Genomic DNA, 22,797 nt, shown 5'->3' with positions numbered 1-22,797 from the left:
CTGGGGCTTTAACAGGGGTACATGGGGCATCCTGGGTGTGTATGGGGGCTCAGGGGGCCACCTGAGGCTGTATAGGGGCACATAGGCATTCTGGGGGTGTATGGGGTGGTACGTGGGGCACCCTGGGGATGCTGGGGGCCATCCAGGGCTGTGTGGGGAACCCTGGGGACATGGGGCACCCAGAGGGTGCCTGGGGCAATCACGGGGGTCCATGGGACAACCTGGGGGGTGTGGGAGCACGGGTCATCCCAGAGCACATAGGGGGACCCGAGGGGCCATGGGTCACCCCGGGATGCATGTGGCAGCCAGAGGGTTCAGAGGGCACCCTGAGGCCGTATGGGGCACCCTTGGGTCCATGAGGCACCCTGAGGTCCCGTGGAGCACCCTGGGGTGCGTGGGGCAGTCAGAGGGGCCCACGGGGCACCCCAGGGTGCATAGGGCACCCTAAGAACATACCGGGCATCCTAGGGGGGGTGCATGGGGCACCCTAAGGACATGTGCCCCCCACCCCACCCGAGGCCGTGGGGCAGGGAGGGGGGAGGAGGAAGGGAGGAGGAGGAGGAGGAGGAGGAGGGAGGAAGGGGCGGTGATGCCGGGTGGCTCTGCCTCCCCGCTGCCCCCGCCGCGCCGGGCAGGGCGCGCCCGTGGAGCGCACGGAGGGACCCGCACCGGCTCCCCAGGTAGGGGACGGGGACGGGGACGGGGACAGGGCCACCCCTCGAGGGGCAAGCGGGGTTTTAGGGCCCCCCCCACCCCGGGCAGGCGACCCCCCGCCCGGTAGGGGACCTACACCCCTCAAGGTAGGACACCCCGCCCCCCCGGTAGGGGACAGGGGCCACCCCCAGGTAGGCGACAGGGGACACCCCAGGTAATGGGAAAAGGACCGCAGAGCCGTCCTGGGATGGGACAAGGGGACCAAGAGCCACCCCCAGGTATGGGGCGGGGGACATCCCCACGTAGGGGATTGGGGACACCCCCCAGGTAGGGGATGGGGGGCCCCCAGGTTGGGGGGGACACGGTGGGGCCACCGCCACATAGGGGACAGGGCACCCCCAGGTAGGGGACGGTGGGCTGCGGGGCTAGCCGGTGGGAGATAAGGGATTGCGGGGGGGCTGCAAGGCCACCCCCCAGGTAAGGGACAAGGGGACAGCAGGGACACTCAGGGAAGGGACAAGGGGACTCCAAGGGCTGTGTCCCCCCCACCCCGTCCCTTCTCCCTCGGGCATCCTCAAAGAGCTCTCCAAGAGGTCCCCAGCACAGGGAACAGAGTTGGGGGACAGTTGTAGGAGGGCAATGCCCCATCCCAATTTTGGGGGGCATGTGGGGGTGCCCCATAAGTGGCCCTATCCCCATTGGTCCCACCTGGGCTCCCACCCCAGGAGATTTTGGGGTGATGCTTGTGGGAAACCAGGGGGGCCCTTCCCAACGTGGCCTCAGCCATCCCAAAACAGGATGGAGCTACGTGGGGGGGGCAGACACCCCCCCCCCCCAAAAAAGGGAGGGGGGGCGAACCCCATTAATGCACCCCACAAGCCTTGACCACCTGAATGGCCCCCGGCTTGGGGGGGGGGAACCGGGGGGTGCCGCGATGGGGCCGCTGGGATCCCGTCAGCCCCGGCACAAAGAGGAATGCAATGAGCACATGGTTCCTATTAGCCCTGGAGATTTTTTTTTTCTTTTTCGGGTTGTTTTTTTATGATTATTACTCCCCCCGCCCCCCCTATTTTCTGCAGCTCAGCCAGGGAGGAGGAAAACCGGCAGCTCCCGCGGGCGAGGATTTGAGCAGCTGGGCAAAGGCTGGCAGCGCTGGAGCCCGTTTGGGGTTTTGCCGGCGGGGAGGGAGGGAAGGAGGGAGCGAATCCGCTCAGGGTTTTTTCCTATTTAATCCCTTCCCCTGCTTGAGTCAGAGGCTGAAATCACCAGCGTGCACGTCCTGAAGCTTTTCCCCCACCACGGGGGGACCGGCTGCCCCTGAAAGGATGCACTGGCGTCTTTGAGCGGGATTTTGGGGGAGCAGAGCCACCCTGCACCAGGGCATGAGACCGGGCAACTCGTCACACAGGTATTTTTCAGGCCGCCGATTAATCTCGAGGATGAATCCTGCTTCACTGGCGCGACACCCCGGCTAAAGCCTCGGGGTTCCCCCCTCCTCCAAACCATCCCGTTTGGGAAGGGGAAGCTTCGCCCCAGCTGCTTTTCCCGTTGGGAAGCTGAATAAACAGTCCTTTTCCTTCCCGAGCGGGGTTTATCGGGGTCAGGCGCATCCTGCCTGCACCGCCAGGCGATGCTCGGGGGCTGTTTCGGTGACGGGGATGCGGTGATTTGTAACATCATGCCTTGGTTTCCCCATCTGCAAAAATAAAGGGGGGATGCCTTGAGCTGGAAGTGATTAGCAGGGCAATGGGGAGCTAGGGGACCTAGAAACACTCCAAAAAAGAGTTTGCAAAAGCAGATTCATTGCAACCCCATTTTTAAGGGGAAAGGTGGGTTTTTCCTGCTGCCTGCAGGAAGTTTAATCCCAGGTGGGGACAATAAGAGGAAATAAAGGGGGTTAAGATGCTTACAAAAGGGTGGGGTTTGGCCACAGAGGCATGAAAATGGGAGATTTCGGCTGCTGCTTTGCTGGGACCCTTTACCCTGTGTCGTCCCAGGCATGAGACCATTTATTGCCGTGACGTGGGACAGGCACGCTCGTTCCTTCTCCCTTTCCGGGAGGGTGAGGAGGGAGGCGGGTTGAGGCCGAAGGGCAGTGTGGCTGCAGGAGCTGCCGGTGCGCCCGTGGGTTTTGCTCTCTTTTATCTTATTTTCCCTAAAATCGAACCCAGGTCTGGCCCCTCTATGACTTCAGCGATGCTGCCAGGGAAAGCGGAGAAGAGGATCGCTTCATCAGTCTTCATCACCCTGGTGCCGCCGCGGAGGGAGGTGCTCACCAAGGAGAAAACCCAAAGAGAGCCGCAGCCGGACGGTGCCGAGGTCCCAGGCGCACATCACCCCCAGACCCCACCGCCACAGCCCCCCACATTGCCCAACGGAGGTGAGGGGCATCCGCAGGGGGGCTGCAAGTGGTGTTGGGAGGATGATGATGGTGCTGAGGATGCTGCGGAGATGCTTTCCTAAAGGATGCGCATTCAGGCAGGGAGGGATGGGGTTTTTTGGGGGGGGGGGCTATTCCCCAAATCCCTGCACCCATCCCGGGATGGATCCGGCTGCTGGGGAAGGGCTGTGTTTGCTCTCCATCGCCGGGCGCTTATCAGTGCTGTTTGTCCACTCTGGCTGGGACAGCGTTTGCTTTTGGGGCAGGTCAGCAAGCGCCGCTGCAAAGCTGTTGGGGCGTTATTGTGACAGGGCGTTATTGGATGTTATTGCCCTCCTAAACCTGCCATGTCTGGCTTTCACTGCAGAAATCCGCCCAGCGGCCCCCGTGCCTTCGTCCCCGCCGGTCCTTGTCCTCTCCGAAGCACCCCAGCCCTTGTCCGCAGAGGCACTGGGTCCGGCGCTGCAGCAATTGGACCTTGCAACACCTGCCACCCTCCAGGTGAGGACGATGGGGTGCAATTGCCCCAGTGCCTCAGTTTCCCCACCTGCAAGAGCATAAATGTAGCATGCCTTTGCTTTCCCTGCTTATCAGGCTCCTTCTGCCTTCCCCGCTGAATTGAGGCCGCCCAAATTTTGCCGGGAGCAAGCGGGCAAGCCGCAGTGGCAGGATGCGAATGGCTACCCGGAGAGGGACAGCTCCAGAGGTAAGGGGGGGACCCAGTTGCGCAGTGTGGGCTTGTTCCCAGTTCGGGAAACTGAGGCACACGGCACCGAACCCCTCTCCCTTCTTCCCACAGACATCTGTGCCTTCTGCCACAAAGTGGTGGGACCCCGGGAGCCAACGGTGGAGGCGATGCGGAAGCAGTACCACGCTGACTGCTTCACCTGCCGGACATGCCACCGGCTCCTGGCCGGCCAGCGCTACTACCAAAGAGACGGGCGGCCCATGTGCGATGCCTGCTACCAGGTACCCATCCTTCCTCGGGGACAACCAGCGCCCTCAGAGGAGTGGCAGATGCAGTTTCTTGGAGTGGGAGCTGCCATCTTATAGTGTGTGTCCCCAAACTCCAGACCACGCTGGAGAAATGTGCCAAGTGCCGGGGGCTGATTGCGGAGCGCATTGTCCGTGCCCTGGGCAAGGGCTACCACCCTGCCTGCTTCTCCTGCACCGCCTGCGGCCGGGCCATCGGCGCCGAGAGCTTTGCCGTGGACGAGCGGGACGAGGTGTACTGTGTGGCTGACTTTTACAGGTCGGTGAGCACGGAAACAGGGGAGCATCCCCCATGTTGGGGGGGCTCAGCTCATCCTCGTCACCCCACAGGGCTCATGCTGCCCCTGTTTGCTCCCACCAGGAAATATGCTGCAGTTTGCAGTGCCTGCGAGCACCCCATTGTCCCCCGCGAGGACAAGGACACCTACAAGATTGAGTGCCTGGGACGCAGTTTCCATGAGAGCTGCTACCGCTGCGAGGTACAGTCCTGATGGGCCCCCAAAAGCTGAGGTGTTTGGCACCGAGCCTTTGCAGAGCATGGCCACGGGGCTCACAGCGCCCAGGGTTATTTTTTAGCCAGCAGTTTATCTTGCAAGTGACCTGGAGGGGGAAAAACAGTTAAATCAGGTGAAAAGGACAATGTGTTTGGCTAGGAGAGCTTCAGCTTTTCATGCTTTTGATATAGTTTGCTGCTTTTTTCCAAGTGCTGGTGGATTTTGCAGGAAAGGTGGGATACAATGGCACAGTGTGTCACATGCAAATGCAGCATGGGGACCCCTAAAACGTGGCTTCCCTTTCCCCTCTCGCCCCCAGAGCTGCGGGACGCCCTTGTCACCGGAGCCGACAGAGAATGGGTGCTACCCCCTGGACGACCACCTCCTCTGCAAGTCCTGCCACGTCCGTCGGCGAAACGAGTCGTCCTGCTAAAACCCCGTGGCTCAGCCTCCATCTTCCAGCACCAGCCACCAAAAAGGGGGTGCACCCACCAGGATGCACCCTGCAGCTGGTCCCGGGGTGCCTGCTGCACCCCCAAATAGCTGCATGACTGGCATTTTCATCACCAAAATGTACCCAGGACCCCAACCTGCTGGGCTGGCCAAGTGGAGAAGCACAGATGTAGTGTCCCGGCACGGCTCTGTGCTTGTTACAAACGTAAAAAGCCCTGGCAGAGCAGTGGTGGTGGAGGAGCTGAGGTTTCGTTCACTTATTTCTTTTTTTAAACTCCTTTTCCGAGGCCGGTTTGGTTTCCTTGGGTGTTTTTTCTTTCTTCTCGAGCTTCCTTGGGGTTTCAATTAAACATTTCTCTCTGCGGTGATGCAGAGAGCAGGCACTGATTTAGTTACTCACAGTTAAATAAAACCCCGAGTTTAAAAACCCTTGTTTCTTTCATCCGCCCTGCATTCCAAACCCATACAATGCAAGTTTAAAAATAAGAAAAAAAAGCCACTTTTTAGGTTTTATAGGCATGGCAAAAGTCAGGTCGCTCAGGACAATAACGCAGCTGATTTCGGGGTGCAGTGATTTGGCAGATGCCGCTGTCGCCCCAGGGGAGAGCAGAGGTTCGTTTTTTGGGGCCGGACTTGGGATTTTACTATGTGCGGTGGTGTTGATCAAAGGGTGTTTGGTGGTGGGGATTTTTTTGCAGACAGCCTGTGCTCTCTGGGCTCCATCTCAACCAAGTCCCAGAGCCGGCAGAGGGCAGCCAGAGCACAAATTCCTCCATCAGGCAGAAAAATTCCAGCTAAACGCACTCTCCTATATCCGATAGCCCCGTTATTGCACATTATCCAAGACAACATCACTCCGCCATCGGAAGCTTTTCCATCTTCTCTGGGTCCAACCTCCAAACCAGCAGAAATTAGACTCTTTTTCTGTGTGCCCAACATCTGTGCAACTGATGTCACTGGTGCTTAGTGGTTTTGTTTGCGAGGGCATTGCAAACCAGCCAGAGAAAGAGGGGTTTTCTTTTTAACTGAAAGCCACAAATCAAGAGCAGAAAATAGCAAGAGCATCTGAGATGATGTTTAATGCTTTCCTGATGGAAAAAAGGGAGCTGCTGAAAAAAAAAAATATCACCAAACCAGCAGCCATATGCTTCTAGGTCATGTTGTATAATGTCTCTCCAGCACATGCTGTATTTATGAATGAAAGGGTTAATGTATGCACTGGAGTCCAGTGGGCTGGTTGATTAATCACACCAACTCCACAATTATTTCCTGCCAACTCTCCCCATCTACAAAGCCTATTACTCAACGTTTGTTAATGTGCGTCTACGGCCCATCAATCAGGTCATAACTCGCTATAAACTTACTTATAAATAGGATGTTAATGTAAAGTTGCGGTCTGTCTCGGTCACGTAAGTAGGTGGCTTTGGGTCCGGCTGGGTGGGGACCCTGCGTCCCATGCTGGGGAAGTCCCATGCTCAAAGTTACCTCTCGCTTTCTAAAGTCTTTTGCCTCGTGGGGAAAACCAGGCACCAAAATGATGCTGAAGAAGTAAAAAGACGTGGGCAGACTTGGTGGTGGCCAAAGGGAGTGGGGAAGGGAAGCCCCAGAGAGCATAGGGTTGCTTGTTTTTTTTGCAATACGGGTATTTTCCCAAGCGAGGTTTTCAGGGAGGATGGAAACGCTGATACTGAGTGGCGTTTTGGATGCATTCTCGCATTGCACACTGGCTTAAACCCTCCGGGCAGCACCCTTGGGTGCTCAGCAAGCTATGCTACCCCTCCGCAGAGCTAATGGCAGGAAGGGTTCGCATATTTCCCCTGCAGAGCAAACCGGGATGGGCTGTTAGCACCAGGACTGCGGCAAGTTTTGGCTGGAGGTAGGCAGGGAAATGTTTTTATCGACGTGAAGCTTTGGAGAAGATGCTGGAGGGTGAGGAGAAGGACAAGGTACAGCTGGAGAGTTTGGTGGCACGGTGAAGGGACGCAGAAGTGGTCAGATTTGGCATACTTTTCCAGGAGCAGAGGATGACAAGGGACAGAGATAGACGGACATGGAGGTAAGAGGATAAAAGACTGATTTAAGCCATTTTCTTCTCGGATAAGTGGAGAAGCATTACAAGCTGAGGCATGGGGAGTGTTGCTATGCCTGAAAAGCACAGCCCCGCATTTTCCCCCGGGAGGATCTCGAGGAATTTCCAGCGCTGGCTGAGCCGCGTGGAGGAGATTTTGCAGGGGTGAAGCTGTGGGAGCTGGGTCCTATCCTGCTGCTGAGCAAGCCCACATGGGCTGTGACGGCTCAGCCTGTCCTTGGGCTCCTTGCCCTGTTGCAAGTGCTTTTGCAAGCGCCTGGGTCTGCTAGCAAAAATAAAACAAATACAAAGCACACACGGAGCAATATGAAGCTCCTGCTCTGCCCTGGGAGCCCCCCAAAGCCTTGCAGAGCCCCCCGAGACCACCCAGGCATAAAACCCACTCGAGGTGTCTCGTGTCTTATTCCAATGGCAGTGCAAAAGGGCAAAGAGAATTGTACACCTCTGAATCACACCAACCGGGCCCTGCCCTTCCCTCAGCTGCTGCAATAAGCCCATCTTTTCTTGCAATCCCTCTTGGCAGGCCAAGGAGAGCAGGGAGGGACCTGGCTGCCCTCCAAGGAGAAGCAAATGCAAATATTTCTTCACTTCAGGCTGGGTGCGGCCAGGGGATAAAATTTCCCTGGGTTTTCCCAGCAAAGGCATCCAATACCGTACCCTGCTGCGAGTCCAATTTGCTCCCAGGAATACAACGGTGTATCCCATAAAAAACCCAAAGGTTAATCTTCCTTGCAACTCAAAGGACTGCCTGTCTTTTAAAAGGAGCTTTTAAATTAAAGGAGGAGCTGACAGGCATGGCCATAGTATTTTTAAATCAGTAGTCAAAGTGTTGCTTTGTAATATATAAGGCCTTGTTGCAGGTTTTGTTTGCAAGCCGAAGATTTTGGCATGGCACAAGGAAAGCAAGCCCGTAAAGGGAAACGGGCTGGAAAATGCTTTTCCTCAGCATTCGCCCCGGGTCAGCCGTGAGAAATGCAAAAAGCAGAGATGAGCCGGATTCCTCGCATGCCTTCGCTCTGCCATCACTACCTTTAAGGAGCTGGGAAAGAGCTGGCTGAGCAGAGGGAAATGCTGCAGGAGGGGAAACTGAGGCTGAAGCAGCTGCCAGGGCTTTGCTGGCTGGAAAATGCTCTGGGAGGAGGGTCAGGTGCTTAGTGCTGATGATGTTTTGTTGTTTTTTTTCAAATGGGATGGAGAGAGCTGGAGGAAAACTGGGTTTTTCCTTTGGTCGACCCGGGTTAATTGCAACCATATCCCAGCTGGCTTGCTGCAGCATTGTCCTTCCCTGCAGAGTGTTCGGACCCATTTTCTGCACTTTCCTGCCTTTGACACAACCTAAAAAACTACTATTTCTTAAATGAAAAGTGGACTGATCCTGCTGGCTAAGGGGGGGGGGGTGTGGGGAACCAGGGATTACTCTGGGACCAGCCCAAGCCCTGAATTTCTCTAGCTTCATTATGCAGCACCGGCAGGATGTATTAAAAAAAAAATGCAGTATTCTCCTTTTTGTCCCATTTTCCCCCGCAAAACTGAAACACCCAGTGCCACAATTTATTTTTAAAGCACGATGTGTTTTTGATAATATGAGGCAAAATCGATGCAGACAGTTAATGTGTGTTACCAGGCTGCAAGTGATACACTGGGTTATTTACAAAATTTGAAAAAAAAAAAAAGAAAAAAAAAAACCCAAACCCCAACACACCCTGTTTCTGAAAATAGATGCACGGCACATGCCTGCAAGCAGGGCTTTGACATTTCATATCCTAGCTTTCCTTCATCGTATCAGCAGTGACTACAGCATCCCGCAACCCTATTTCCCCCAAATTAACAATTTTCACCCAGACCTGGCTTCAAGCTGTTTACGTTACATCTTTATTTTGCTGGAGTGTCCATTAGGGCCTATAGGTGAGGGGTTTAAAAACAAAAAGAAGAGAGATTTGTCGCAGAGGTTGTCCTGTTTGTCAAGGCGGGTTATTGACCTCGGTGATTTATCACTGGGAAAAAAAGTTGGAGGGAGGAGGGGGGGAATAGCTCCTAAAAATAAATATTAATTCTCCGTGCGGCTAACTTTCCCTCACAGCCCAGCCGGGGGAGTAGACTTTAATCTCCTTTATCGGATTGCTTCGTCCGAGGGTGAATCTTGCTGAGGCGATCGGCCTCCACCAGGTGTTTTAAGGGCACCACGCTTTTTGTGGCAAAAGAAGAGATACAAGCAAGAAAAGGGAGGGTATTTGCCTGACAAAAGGAGGAGGCGGCCGTGGGCTGTCCCTCACGGCCCGGCCCCGCCGCCTCTGGCTCCACAGCGCCGCCGCGTCCGCGGTACTGCAGGAACTGCGCCACTTCCCCCTCCCCCGCCCCGCCGCTCGTTTCACAAAATGGCCGCCCGGCGAGGCCACGGCGAGCGACGCCGAGGCGACAAAATGGCGCCGGGCGGGCAGCGGGGGGAAGGACGGACGATGGGCGGCTGCGGGGGCCGGGGCGGCGAGCGTGGGCTTCAGCCGTGCCAGGAGCGCGGTGGAGGGGCTCCTCCTGATGTGCGTATCCCCTCCAGGCAGGCGGCGAAAGCGCTGCGGGTGAAACCTGACCTTCCCCCATCCCCCTCCCCTTCTTCTCCTCGCCGCCTTTGCAGAAGGATGCGAAAATGCCCAGAAATGCGCATTTCCACTCGGCCATGGGGGTGGCGGAGGCCTCGGCCTCCCCCCCCCCCGCCCCAGGCGCCATCGCCGCCTCAGCCTCCCCCCCCCGGCAACATCGTCCCCTCGTTCCCCTCACGGCACAGCTCGCCGGCACCGACCCCTGAAATGTTTGGGTTTTTTTTCCACATAGCGTGAAGATTTTTGGCCCAGAATTGCTCTTTCCACACGCACCCCAAGGTGGGTAGTTTTATGCCTAATTCTTTCTCTTCCACCGCTTTTCTCCTTCGCAGGGGTTGAAACCACCACCTCCCACTCTCCTCACGGCATGGAAAATACCTAAATGCACTAAAAAAAAAAACCAAACCACCAGAAAACCTAAAACACCTGAGGATTGATTTATCTTCTGAGCCGGAGTGGCGTGGGGAAGAAGCCATTGCTGCTTGCCTTGCTCCCCACAACGACCTGCCCGCCATTCGGTTAATTAAAAGCATAACTTGGTGTGATCAGACGTGGTAATACCATAAAAAAAAAAAAATACCCTGTAACATCCAAACGCTCGTTGTTGGAGGCTGCAGCCAAGGTACCACGTATGCTTTTTTTAAATATTTTTTTTTAATGTTGCCTTACCTTTTCCTGTACCACAGTGTTGTTACAGGCTACGTTATAACATTGCCCCTTCTTTATTAAAAACCGCATGCCTAAAATACTGCTATTTTTTCCTGGAATTACAGATTTAGGCCCATATAGATGCTCTTTTATTTCTACCTATACAGAAATATTTCTATGTATTTACTACATATTTTTATATCTATCTCCTTTTTCCAGGGACTGATTACAGAATACAAAATAAACCCACACACCTGAAACAGTATGATTTAATTATATATAATCACTGTAATTTTGGCCCATATATATGTTTGATTTTATATATTTATATATATATATATTACCTTTGTTTTCCTCCATTGGTTTTCTACTACCATATATCCTAAAAGCAGGAGAAAAAAATGCCATAAAAAAAAAAAAGAAAAAAGAACAAAAAGCAACCCATCTCTTTTTTACAGTCCATGGTGGAAGTTTGTGCCTGAATGTTTTATTTGTTCCACAGAGATGTAGATTTTCCTTGGGAGATTTGGGGAGGATTTTTTTAAATTGAAAGAGGAAAAAATACACCCAGAAAAAAACCAACAATAAAAGAGAACCAAAAAGGAAAAAAAAAAGCACACAAAAACAAACCCCAGTAACTGAAGCTGCAAATGCAATCAAATAGTCCGGATCAGACAATTCATTGCAACAAAAAGAGAGGACAAATTAGTTCAACTGAAATGGCAGGGCTTTGCTGTAGATCCGGGAGGAGGGATCAGCTCCTTTATCCCACCATCTAGCGCTCCAAACACCACCATTTTTTTTGTGTGTGTGCTTTGTGTTGGGGCGTTTTATTTAAAGCCAAGCAGGCTGCAAAACCCCGCCGAGCCAGGGCTGCCAAAGCCGCTCATGGGCTTAATTTTTATATATATCTAATTTTTTTTCCCTGCACGCATCCCATCCTTGTGCAATCTTCTCCCTTTTATTATGTGCTCTGTTGCTTGCTCTCTCTCTCTCTCTCTCTCTTTTTTTTTTTTTTTATTCCGCTGCGGGTATAAAGGTTTCTCCCCTCTCTCCAGCTTGTCTGCTTATTCCAGAAGTTTCTACGGGGGAGGGGAGCACCCACTGCGGAGCCTTTGCCGCAGCGCCGGGCAGGCGTGGCGCCTGCCGCCGGGGGAGGAGGAGGATGCAAAGGATGCACCACCTCTGCCTGCTTTCCCTACCCGGCTGGCAGCCTTTTTCCAAGCCTCTCCCCCTTGCTAGATTTCCCCATCCTTGAAAAGGGTGCTAGGAGGTGTTTGCAAGGGGGGTTCTGGGGGTTTTTGTTTTTTTTTTTTGTTGTTTTTTTAATCTTCTTTTTCCTCCCCCTTTGCTAAATAAATTAAAAGCAGAGATGTCTCCTGATGGAAATGGATGAGGCTGGGCTCGCAGCAATGGGGTTACTCGCTTGCTTGCTCGCACGCACTGCCGCAGCCTTGATCTGGCATAGCGAGGGCACCGATGGCAGAAGTGACCTTTCCCAGGCAGTGGGAGGGAGGCTCCCCCCCCCCCCCCCCCCCAACATGATCCTGCTTGGAATTCATTTTAAATAGCAGGGTTGTTATTTTTTATTTTCTTTCCCCCTTCCCCTTAAAAGAACAGCTAGCTCTTTCAGTGATTTTTATTTTTTTTTCCTAGTAGCCTGTGGGTTGAAGCTTCCTCATGATGGTGGTTGGTTTTTTTTTGTGTGTGTGTGTGTGTTTTGAATTGCATTTTAAAATTGCCCAGCTGGAGACAAGTCTTGATTAGAGCTGGAACAATAGCTTCATTTTATTAATAATGGGAAGGATTTACAATCCTACAGCACCTTCCTTGGAAGGCTTTCAAAATCATTTGCAAACACTCACAAATTTAAGATTTCACAGCCCTTGTCTGTGAGGTGGGTAAGTATTTTAATAGTGCCACCACCAAAAATCACATCGGTGGCAAATCTCCATTTCTGAGTGCTTAAAAAAATGACAGATTTGGTGGGTTTTAGGGCTGCAAAGCTGGGAGGGGGAGAGGTTGGTAAGTGGGGCTGGCTAAAAGCTGTAACCTAAATCTGTTCAGTGTTCTGTGTAGATACAGAGTATTTTGCTGCCTCCTGGGAACCGGGCTGTTACTTCTCTGCCTGTTTCATGCAGATGACCACGCAGCTTGCCAGAGCGAAGCTGTTGACTTGCCCGCTTGTCAGTATACATCTGCTTATAGGGTTTTTTTGGTGGTGGTGGGTTTTTTTTTAATTCATTACCTTTTTGTAGTCCCCAAGTGACCTCCTTTAGTGCTGGCTCGGCTGTGGTTTGACCACAGCTTTGCATTAAAGCAGGCTTGGTAGTGCTAATGTGTCTCCCTGCAAGCCCGAGTGACCTTGCATGGGGGACTGGGCCCACCGAGCTAATGCAGATGCTCCGCTTCGATTACAGAACCCTGCATGCTGCTTTTTTTCCAGCGCATCCCTTCCCTGACCCAGGAAGCGCAGGGGGATGTTGCAATATTGTGGGTGAAAACTATCTTATGCCTTATCTTTTTCCCTTTTTTTTTCTTTCCCAGGGAAATACAGGATTGTTTGTGTCACCCCTCTTCACAGCAGATACCTTCTTTGTAAGTATTGTGAACACGCGGCGATCTCAGAACTGTCTGGGCAGTCAGATCTGGCCTTGCTGAGGACCGTAAGGCACAGTGCTCTGGTTGTGTGTGTTGTACACGGGCCACAGAAACCCACAATGTTTCTGTGGTTACTTCTGTCTGGATAGCATGAGTAGGTCCCAGGGCTTCCCCTACCCACTGCTTACTATTTCACAAAAGCAAAGGCTGGTGCTTCTGGAAAAAGCTCTGCCTTGTGGCCTTTAAAAAAAAATAAAGAAAAACTGCTACGGATTAGTCATCCTTATTTTTAAAGGAAGCTGTGTTTGCCAGTGCTATCTGTATAATGCATGTTGCGTGTGAGATATTAACTCAGCTTTATTTGTGAAGGCTGGTAATGTGCTCTGGTCCCTGCTCTTTGGAGCGGTGCCACTGAGGCTCAATCGAGCTGCTGCTGGCAGGTGGAAAAACTGACAGTCCAGCTTTTCATACCTTCCTTCCGTTTTCCTTTTTCAGTGCTGGTATCTCTGCATTGGCGGGTGTGGAAACATAAAGACTGTAACAACCGTAAGCAAGGACAAACGAGCTGTCTGCCGGGGTCACTTCCAACTCCACAGAAGAAACCCTGGTGATTAGTATTTTTTTTCTTGCCTGTGGTAGCTTTTACTCTAAGCTCCACTGTATCTTCTGAGAAGTCTGAGTTTGACCCTTTTGGATGCTAAAAATGGTACTGTTTTTACACCTTAGTGGGTTTTTCCTTCTCTGTGGTCACGTAGAAGAGCAAGCTGTGCAATTAAAACGGTAAAGCAAAGGACAGCTCCCTCCCCCTTTCCCCTTTCAAAAAACCTTCCAGAGTTGTGTGCTGTTGAACTGCTGCATAGGCAGAAAACATACAATGCAGTTGTCAGCGTTGTGCTGATGTGTGGCACATTAAAAAAAAAAAAAAATACACACAAAAGGGGTGGGGAGAATGGTTGCCTCCAGGGAGTAAAACTGTGGGGCCCCTTCCCCTACAAGCAAACAGCCCCACACACGGTAGTATATTACTCTTGATTTTGCTCAGGCAAGGGCAATGGGCAAACATAAGAGGGAGCGTTGCAATGTGCTAAATTGTGTTGGTGAAGATCAGGGTCCCCTTGAACTATTTTTTTTTTCTTTTTTCTGTGAACTTGCTCCCACGAGATGCTGCTGTTTTATTACTTGGTTCCTCAAAGTCGTGCTCGCTCATGGGGAAGAAGGAAAATGCTTCCTTACTGGGTGCAATTTCTTTTGTTGTGTTGCAAAAGGTAATAAAATGCACCTGGTGCTGGTCTCTCCTAGGTCACACGTGACTTCAAGGCGCAGAGTCCTGGCAATCATTAGTGCGCAAGGAGTGTTACGTATTGGTGACTTCTCGTTAGCTTCCCTTAATGAGAATATTGGCATCGGTGTTGCATAAATGCCTCTGGCTGACCAGCGGAGAGGCCCTGCCCTCCTAAGCTGGAGCAGCACCTTATGAGAAATGCAGTGATTTCAGTGCCGGTGAGGCAGTCTGGTTGCTGCTGTGATTTGTAGCACACCTATGACTTTATGCTTTTCTGGCAAAAATTTAGCAGAGGGTAAGTATGAGGTGTCTGGGCCAGGTTTCATACCGTGCTCCCTGTGGTGGAGAGCTGGGGAAAGTTGGTGTGTGGTGTATGTGAAAATTGTCAATAGCTGCTGTGCCTAAAGCCTCTTCTATACTTGAAATAAACCAGCGTGGACAGGGATATTAATTTTATTCTCTCATTAGGGATGTGTTGGTTTGGAGATATGCCTCGTGCTCATCACTGGCATGGAGGTACGGTGGACCAAGAAGCTGGCTGTTCGGGATGTTTCCACATTTTTCAGGTTGGCACACCCTATGGGACTCGGAATTACTTTTCTTTGGCAGTTCAGGACAAACGAGTGAGAATTACCTTGCGAGCGCTGAACTTTTACCACCCTCTGCTTTGGACTGAAGAGTAACTAGAACTACATCCATGAGATTTCCAAGCTAAACAAAACCTGAATTTCCGGTGCCAAAAAGCAAGTGAGCGGTAGAAACCTCCGCTCCTCCTCCGTAAGGGGGGAAACTGCAGTCTTTCAAGCTTTCCTATTTTCCCAAAGAGTTAAAAAGCTGCATTGTGAGATCTGCAGAGGTAAAATGAAAGCCAAAGCTAGCTGAGAAACTGTTCTGCACCGTATCGCTGGAGAGGTTTTTGAGTGCAGCAGGTCTTGATGCACAAGTATTTTTCTTTTATGCTTTTCTCTGAAGTGAGAGTGATGAAAACGCGCATTCAGTCTGCTCTGTTTAAAACACTGTCAAGTTGCTTCGGTATCAAAATGGTGTTTCATGAAACAAAAGCGCGGATGGTGGCTGGCTCGGTATTTATTTTGTGCTGGGTGTGCCGATCAATCCAATGGGGAGTGAGCCTTTAGCTCACAGGTTTGCATTGTGGGTTTTGTGTTAAAACCTTGTCCTGCAACATGTCCGGCGTAATTTCTGTGATTTTTCCTGGGCATTGCACGCGGGGCCTTTATGTAGAGGTAATACAACAATTGCGTGTTAAAAATGGCAAAGTACAAGATATGGTGATCTATCCAGTCCTAGGGGATTTATATCCTTTGCAGTTGTCATGTTCGGGTGTCAGGTCACCTGGGGCTGGCTTTTTTTGGTTTTGTTTTCTTTGCTTTTCCCCTAAAATGTAGTATTTTGCAGCCTGGAAGACCGAAGTCCTCTCTGTCTAGCTGATGAAATGCCCCATGTTTGGGAAAAACCCTTGCGAGGTGAGCAGGTACAGCTCTTCAGTACGTGGTCGCACAGAAGTTGGGGGGCAAGGGGAAGCAGGCCAGAAGCCAGCACTGTGATATTTCTAATTTTTCCCAAGAACAGGCAAAAAAATAGGTATTAATTCTAATATATCTACTACACCGAAAGCCAGAGTAAGCTCTTTTGCAGTCCTGTGATGGCACATGGTGTTTTGGTTGCGTGGCTCAGCAATCACACTGTACTCTGCTGCTGAAGAAACGTCTGTTTTTGTATAGCAAAGTATTTTGAAAACAGAAGTGTGCTTTTATATATATACAAATGGGTTCAGTGTAAACTGAATTCCAGGGGGCTCCTGTGCTGCAGAAGGTAACTGGTGCTAACCCACTGGCTACAGTGGCGGTATTTTGTGGCAGCTCCCATCCCCAGTACTGTGTGGGTAACACCACCACCAAGTCTAGCGGGGAAGAGCGTTAGAAAATAAATTACTAAATACTGGGTTTCAAAAACATGAAGGGAGTTTTCTGGACAGAGTCATCTCGTCATGAAGAGTTGGAGCACTAACCCTCAAAGAGGAAAGAACTGAAATCGATAGCTTTATTAATCCTATAAATCCTATACTTTGTGTTGCTTAGGATCCAAAACCAGGCTTCGTGTTCAAAGCGTTATCAGTGTGTAAGCCAATATCCTCTGTCTTGGCAACAAATGAGCCCAAATATCAAACAGCACCAATTCCTTCTTGGAGAAAATTATCCATTGCATAAAACGTAATGGGTAAGCAATAAAATTAGGCCAGTAATTCAGGCTGGCTTAAAAATGAGATAAAAGCCTAGCTGGCAATTTGATATGTGGCTGCCATACTGTCATTTTAATAAATATAGTCAATGAGCAGGAAAGGCACGTAAATACATTTTATAATGACAAGATGGTGGCTGGAGCTGGCCGGCTTGAACAAAGAAAAGCTCAGGGTGTTTCTGGTGATGTCTGAGGGCTCTTGTCCGGGTAACCTACTGTTTTTCTGTAAAAATCAAAGCAAGCTGGACGTGTACTGGACACTGGTGGGGATAATCATTGCGTGCCACTAACACGACCGCTCTGAACCATGTGAGTCCCCAGTTGATGCAGCTGGCCAGTGTCCCCAGCTACAGGGAGAGGCGTAATGCCTCCCTTCCCCACCTCCAGCTGCGCTGCTGCGAGCACAAAACGCAGAGCTATTGCTAAGCCAGAACCAAGTATAGGAAGTTACAGTCTTAGCAAATATAGCTCTGGTTGCTGTCCTTGTTCGGTATCTAATCTTTGCTTTTTTTAAATGTTTGGCAAGCAGTCCTGGCGACACGTGGCAGCGAGCTCCACCACTTGGGTAAGACGCCATGTGAAAAATCTACGAACTTGCCTTTTCAAGCGTTGTCTGCTCGCTTCTATTTATTGACATTTCCTCCTCGAAGTGAGGCTGTCTCTGGCTGTTTGTGTGGACCCCAAGGATGTTTTCTGATTCTCCTGCCCTTTTTTTTTCTCCAAACTGGAGAGCTGCTAACTTTATTAGCTCCTTATAAGGCAGCACCATTTTCTCACGCCTTTAATGGCTCTCTTTTGATCTGTCCTGTTCTTGCTTTGCTTTTCTTGACGTGAACGTGGTGGTCAAGCTGTGATGGGTTTATAACCTGCTCCCTCATTAATATACGGCCTGGTATTTTAATCCTCTCCAAGTGCCGATAAGAAGCGTCCAAACGTTTTAACTGCGGGATTGGCCGAGATGCCCAGAGATAGCTGGGTTCTTGGCTACACCCACCGCACGGGCCTGACTAATTTAAATTGCACCAAGCAGTGCACCAGATCCTGCCCTTGCGTGTCCCAAAGGCTGAGGACCATCGGGCGATGGAGAGCAGCTGAAGTCTCCTCTTCCTCGGCTGTTTGCCCCTCTGGGAAGGGTAGCAAGTAGGGATGTGTGTCCATGTCTCACCCCTGGGTGCTCATCATGTTGTCACCAGTGGGCTGGTGCAAATGTGTGTGCCTTCTGCAGTGACAAGGACGGCGCTGGTTGCTGCCGCGTAAGACTGGTCCTTTGTCGAGGCCCCTTAGGCCTGCTGAGAGGAAGGTTATGCTCACTCTGGTCTCTAGCCGGGGTCTGTGTTCTTTAAAATCTTCGAACGAGTTGGAGGGATCCGGTTACAGGGGCATCGCCAGTGCGGTCGCGTGTTGCAACTGGGAACAGTTTCCCCCCAAAGCGTTTGAAAAGTGTCGGGATGGTCCAGAGCTTCATTTTGCGTCACCATCCGGGCTTCGTGCTCCCCTTCCAGCTGGCTTTCGTGTAAACGGAGCCCTTCAAGCACTCATTTCAACTGTCTCTTCTGTCAACAGAGTTGATGGCTTTGTTTGCAGTCCGTGGATGTCCCTCCCGGCCAGCCTGCCTGCAAGATGGCCATGTGGCAGCAGTGACACTGCGTGAGGTTTCTTTGAAGGACCTGGGAGCTGGCGTGGTTTTCTCGTGTCCCTTGGAGGTGCCACCCTAGCAGGGAGGGAGGGGAAGAACGGTTGGCAACACTGCCGCAGCAAAGCATGCTCGATCAGAGAGGGGAGAATTCGGCATTGAAAAGCCGTTTGATGCGTGGTTTGCGTTTCTTCCTCTCTGAAATGGATGCCTGTAGAGCCCGTTAAAGGTATAGACATGTAGCGACTGCTCTTCAGGCTTCTGACCAGTTGAAACAGAGAGCTAAGCCCATTTCTACGGAGAAGAAATGTGTGGTGGAAAGTGCTGGTGGAGCGCGTTGGCAGGGCATTTTCTCGTGCGCACGTGGCTCCATCGTGTTTTGAATAATAGATGGTTTGTGTGCAAAGAGTTGTTGGGGTTTTCTTTATTAATCAGTAGATCTGAGTTTGGTGGAGCAGCGTAATGCCCGTCATCACTGGGGAAACCGAGGCACGGGGCCCTGAAGGGATGGGCTTGCAGCCACCCGGCAGCGGTAGACTTGGGGATAAGGCTCGGGTCTGCTGAGGCTCGAGTCAATGTGCGTCAGAGGTCTGATTAAATCAAGAGATTTGCATGTTTGTTAAGCCACCTATAGCTTGATGACTTTGACCAGTCGTTGAGGTGGAGTCATTGCCAGAAGGTTACAGCAGCCCCAGGCAGGGTCTGGCCGGACTGGATGGCAAAGGCAGCAAAGTTGAGCGCCGCTCGCCCCGACAAATAAAACGTGGTTTTAATCAATAGAAAAGTGCTGTCAGGAGGCTTTGGCCAAGGAAAATACTGAATTATCGGTCTGCTCTCTGTGGTGAAAGCAGCTAAATGGCTTCAAAAAAACCCCCAGTATTCGTGGCCCTGGGTGCATGTTCTGTTTTATCCTGACCTCAAACTGCTTGGAATTTCGTGGCGGTAATCGCTTGGGCATTTTCCTTTTTGGGCATAGAAATAGGTGTTTTTATCCGTGCAGGGGCACATTTTGGTGGCAAACAAGACCCTCTGGGTTGAAAAACGTTTAGCTCCACGTTGCAGAGCCGCCTTTTGAGCAGGGATGGGGTGCAACAGGCGAGTCAGTTCTGCAAACAGGGTGATATTGGCAATGAGCATTTTGTTCACCCTGTCTTAATGAAGGAGCTCTGCAAAAACCCGGTGGGGGAGAAAGGGGATGACTTGCAGCCGAATCCCCCCCAACGGTGGGAGTTTCTTTCCTGTGGTTCTCGGGGTGACGTGGCCTCCCCGTTTCAGTGCAGGGAAGTATTTTGGGCAGCCAGGAGGATTCGGTGACCTCCCTCCCCGCTTGCTGTTGTGGTCAGCGTCGCCAGCCCCTCTTGGGGTCACCTATAGCTCTGACCTTTGGAGCCATTACAGATAAACAGAGCTATAGGCTCCCAAACGGCCGGGCAGCGCAGGACCCTCATCCGCCTTCACCTCAATTAATTTTTTACTTGCTCTCGCTGATTGCAGCGAGCCGGGTTTTTTTTTGCCCCGGAGGTAGACGGTTTGTGCCTCAGGATGGGGGACATCCTTATGGCCCCGATTTTTTGGTGGGGGTTGTAGGTTTTACGGGCAGTAGAGGGGCTGTGATGCCCAGCAAGGGCCCCCGCCCCGGGCTGGGAGAAGCCCCTCCGAGCATTTCCCTGCCCTCTTTGGCCACATCCATGCCACGAGCGTGCAGCCTGGGTACAAATGGGGTGCTGGCTGCTGGTGGGACCTTGCACTTGCATTGCAGCCCCGGGGTTTTTTTTTTGCTTGCATTGCAACCCCCCTTTTATTTTTTCCATTGCAACCCTCCCTTTATTTTTTGCATAGCACCCCTTTTATTTTTTGCAGTGCGGCCCTCCTTTATTTTTTGCACAGCCCCCCCCTCATTTTCCGATGCACTCCCTTTACTTTTTGCACAGCCCCCCCTTTATGTTTTGCATTGCAGCCCCCCCGCTTATTTAGCGCCTCGCACCCCCGCCCCCCTGCGCAGGCGCAGTCCCGCCGCCCCACCCCCCGCGGGGGAAGGGGGCGTTGCGCGCGCGCGCTCCGCCTCCGCCGCCGGGGCCGCGGCGCGCGCCCTAGGGCGCAGTGCGCCTGCGCGGGGGCCCCCGTGTGGCGCTGCGAGAGGCGCGGGGAAGGGAAGGGGAGGGGGGGGGGGAAGAGCGAGCGGAGCCGCCAGAGGAGCGGGAGCGCGGAGGGGGGGAAGGAGGAGGCGGCGGCGGGGGGGGGGGCGCCGCGCTGCCGCTGACGGAGGAGGAGGAGGAGGAAGCGGGAGCGAGCGAGCGAGGGCCGCGGCGGGGGGAGACAGGGAGGAAGAAAACCCGCGGCGGAGGGGGAGCCCGCCGCCCGCCAGCCGGCCCGCCAGCCAGGGGGCCCCCCCGGAGGGGATGGTGTCGTCCGCCGCCGCCGCCGCGGGGGGAGGCAGCCGGCGGCGCTGAGGGCGGCAGGGCCCCGCGGCGGAAGAGGCGGAGGGCGGCGAGGAGGAGGAGGAGGCGGCGGCGGGCGGCGAGCGGCGGCCGGCAGCGCTGCGCGGGGGGAGGCGGCGACCGGGAGCCGGGGCAGGGGCGGCGGGCTCGCCCCGCGCCGCGCAGCATGGTCCGGGAAACCAGGCACCTCTGGGTGGGCAACTTGCCGGAGAACGTGCGTGAGGAGAAGATCATCGAGCACTTCAAGCGGTGAGTGGGGAGGGGGTGAGGGAGGGAGAGGGGGTGTTCTCCGCCGGTCCTTCCCGCGCCTTCGGGTTGATCTCCCCACCCTTCCCCCGGGGAGGCCATTCCCCCCCCTTCTTCTCCTAGAAAATAAGGGGGGAACCCCCCCCAAACCCATAGAAAAAGGGGGTGGGGGAGGAATGTGGGGGGACGGTGACTCCCGCGGCCTGTGGAGAGGAGGAGGAAAACAAAATCGCTGTAAATAACCCCCGCGCCGTGCCGAGGATCGTCCGCAGAGGGCTGGCGGCGTGGACGGAGCTGCGGGGAGACCTGCCGGAGCGGAGAAAAACATAATAATAACGACTAAAAATAAACCACAGAAAGACGGAGGAGCAGCGTGTCGAAGCTCGGCTTTTTGCACGGAGTGGATTTGATGCCGAGGGGGGTGCGCGGAGGCAGTCTTAAGCCTGGCCATCTTGCTTCTCCGTTGCCTTTTTTTTTTTAAATTATTCAACGTTTGGAGTTTTCTCTTTTATCCCTCCCCTCCCGTTTTTACTGTGTTTTCCTCCATCTGGAGCCACCCGGGCCCTGAGGATGCTGCGTTCCCCCCCGCCACCCCCCGAGGTGCAGCCGTGCCCGCGCCGCTCTGTGCAGCGAACGGTGGGAACCGAAGCGCCCGCAGCTCCAAAAACGTGACTCTTAAAAAAAAAAAAAAAACAAACCAAAAAACCCCAAACAAAACCCACATAAATCACACAAACCCACGAAGAAAACACTGGATCCCTCCACGCGGGAAGCGCTCTGGACTCATTATATAGTGGTTGTGTTTTGTTGTTTTTTTTTTTTTCCTTCTTTTTGTTGCATAGATGAAGCCTGCTCATAAGGAAGTAGTAGTTTGCATGGTTGTATTTTTTCCCTCCTCCCTTAGTCTTTTCATGCGGAGAGGAGGAGGAGGCTTCTTTCCCACCGCCTCAGCAACACCTTTTTCCTCGGGAAATGCTTTCGCACAAAGTTGATGCCCGGCACCCCATGCTGGAAGCTTTTTTTTTTTTTTTTTTAGGGGAAAAAGAAGGTAACCAGCCCAGGGTGGCTGCTCAGCTCACGGCTCCTTCAGCCAGGTTGTTTTAATTCCTCTCCCTCCCGCAAAAAAAAGGATTTTGAAGCTTCCTTTAATCTTCCTGCATTGGAAAAATGACGGAGCGTCCTTAATAATGAGTCACCATGGGAAAAATAGATGAGGTGACACTGGGGGGGGGGGGGGAGGAAGGTCCCCGGCCACCTCTGCCCCGGCTCCTGCTTGCCTGCCGCTGTGGAAGGGGCTGGGGGGGGCTCGCAGCCCCCCGCCCCGGTGACAGAGCAGCCCCGGCAAGGGCGGGTGGTGCTAACCGGTCTCTAAAATGGCGGCAGGGCCCCGGTTGGGGTGTGGGGGGGTTGAGCTGGGGTCACCTCGGGGTGCAGGGAGGAACCCCCCGGGGGTCTCCTCCATCTTCCTGGCCTGAGCTGCAGCAGCAGCAAAGCCTCATCTTGGCATCATCAGCTCTCAGAAATTGCCCTGTTTTAATTGAGCTTCACCTTTTATTTTCTCCCCTGAGCCCAGAATTGCCGTTTCATCTGTGCCAGCACGCGGGATGGTGGTTCTGCATTTGAGGTGGTTTGCCTTGTCCGTCAGTCCAGGTTATGTGACCCAGCGTTGTACAAAGGCAGGGTTTTGGGGGAAAGAAAACCCGCTCTGGGGTTGGTTGTTTAATTCCAGGCATAGCTAGGTGAAGGGATAGGCACTCAAAAGTAGAAATTTGATGTTCCTGGGTCTTATTTTGTCCAGTCCTCCTCCTTTTGTAAGATGTATTAAAGCAGGAAAAAAGTTGCTATGGTACTGTTGCTTAGAGATGGATGGGAAAAAATGGCAGGCACTGAATTGTTAATTACCTTTTTTTGGTTGTTTTTACCTTTGTGAGTTTCGGTCGGAGGTTTGGGAAGGAGATTTGCAGCCAGGCAGACCCCCCTCATTTCTGCAATTTCTCGCTGTTTTTCAAAACTGATTTTTAACTGGGATTTGT

The 22,797-nt window shown here is 52.7% G+C and overlaps 2 protein-coding genes across 21 annotated transcripts in view; both read left to right on the top strand.

The window, feature by feature from the left end:
* Window positions 1–593: 593 nt before the first annotated feature.
* On the top strand, window positions 594–5,401 carry FBLIM1 (filamin binding LIM protein 1). Of its 5 annotated transcripts, none has more exons than XM_052793316.1 (8): window positions 594–680; window positions 1,908–2,062; window positions 2,826–3,034; window positions 3,402–3,535; window positions 3,629–3,740; window positions 3,834–4,003; window positions 4,108–4,506; window positions 4,841–5,401. In XM_052793316.1, exons 2-8 carry the CDS (start codon window positions 2,037–2,039, stop codon window positions 4,952–4,954), a joined length of 1,164 nt encoding a protein of 387 aa, XP_052649276.1. In that variant the 5' UTR covers window positions 594–680; window positions 1,908–2,036; the 3' UTR covers window positions 4,955–5,401. The 5 variants fall into 5 exon arrangements, with proteins under 5 accessions (XP_052649276.1, XP_052649277.1, XP_052649275.1 ...); XM_052793317.1 differs by having other exon boundaries at window positions 600–800; XM_052793315.1 differs by having other exon boundaries at window positions 655–680; window positions 1,734–2,062.
* A 4,002-nt stretch (window positions 5,402–9,403) lies between these two features.
* The window catches only part of SPEN (spen family transcriptional repressor), an 83,501-nt gene continuing 70,107 nt past the window's right edge, over window positions 9,404–22,797 (top strand). For 4 of the 16 annotated variants that reach the window (XM_052792807.1, XM_052792805.1, XM_052792804.1 and 1 more), the window contains exon 1: window positions 20,320–20,767. In XM_052792807.1, the coding sequence (XP_052648767.1) occupies window positions 20,685–20,767 (83 nt within the window). In that variant the 5' untranslated portion in view covers window positions 20,320–20,684. Of the gene's footprint in view, window positions 10,280–11,363; window positions 11,881–11,989; window positions 12,207–12,852; window positions 12,904–13,401; window positions 14,936–15,604; window positions 15,673–20,319; window positions 20,768–22,797 lie in introns of those variants that run through there. The other 12 variants (XM_052792810.1, XM_052792814.1, XM_052792816.1 and 9 more) reach the window with 12 other exon arrangements.

Source organism: Harpia harpyja, chromosome 7 (genome assembly GCF_026419915.1).
Source record: "Harpia harpyja isolate bHarHar1 chromosome 7, bHarHar1 primary haplotype, whole genome shotgun sequence".
Taxonomy (NCBI): domain Eukaryota; kingdom Metazoa; phylum Chordata; class Aves; order Accipitriformes; family Accipitridae; genus Harpia; species Harpia harpyja.
The sequence above is the reverse complement of the archived record's forward strand: the minus strand, read 5'-3'. Positions and strand labels throughout refer to the sequence as shown.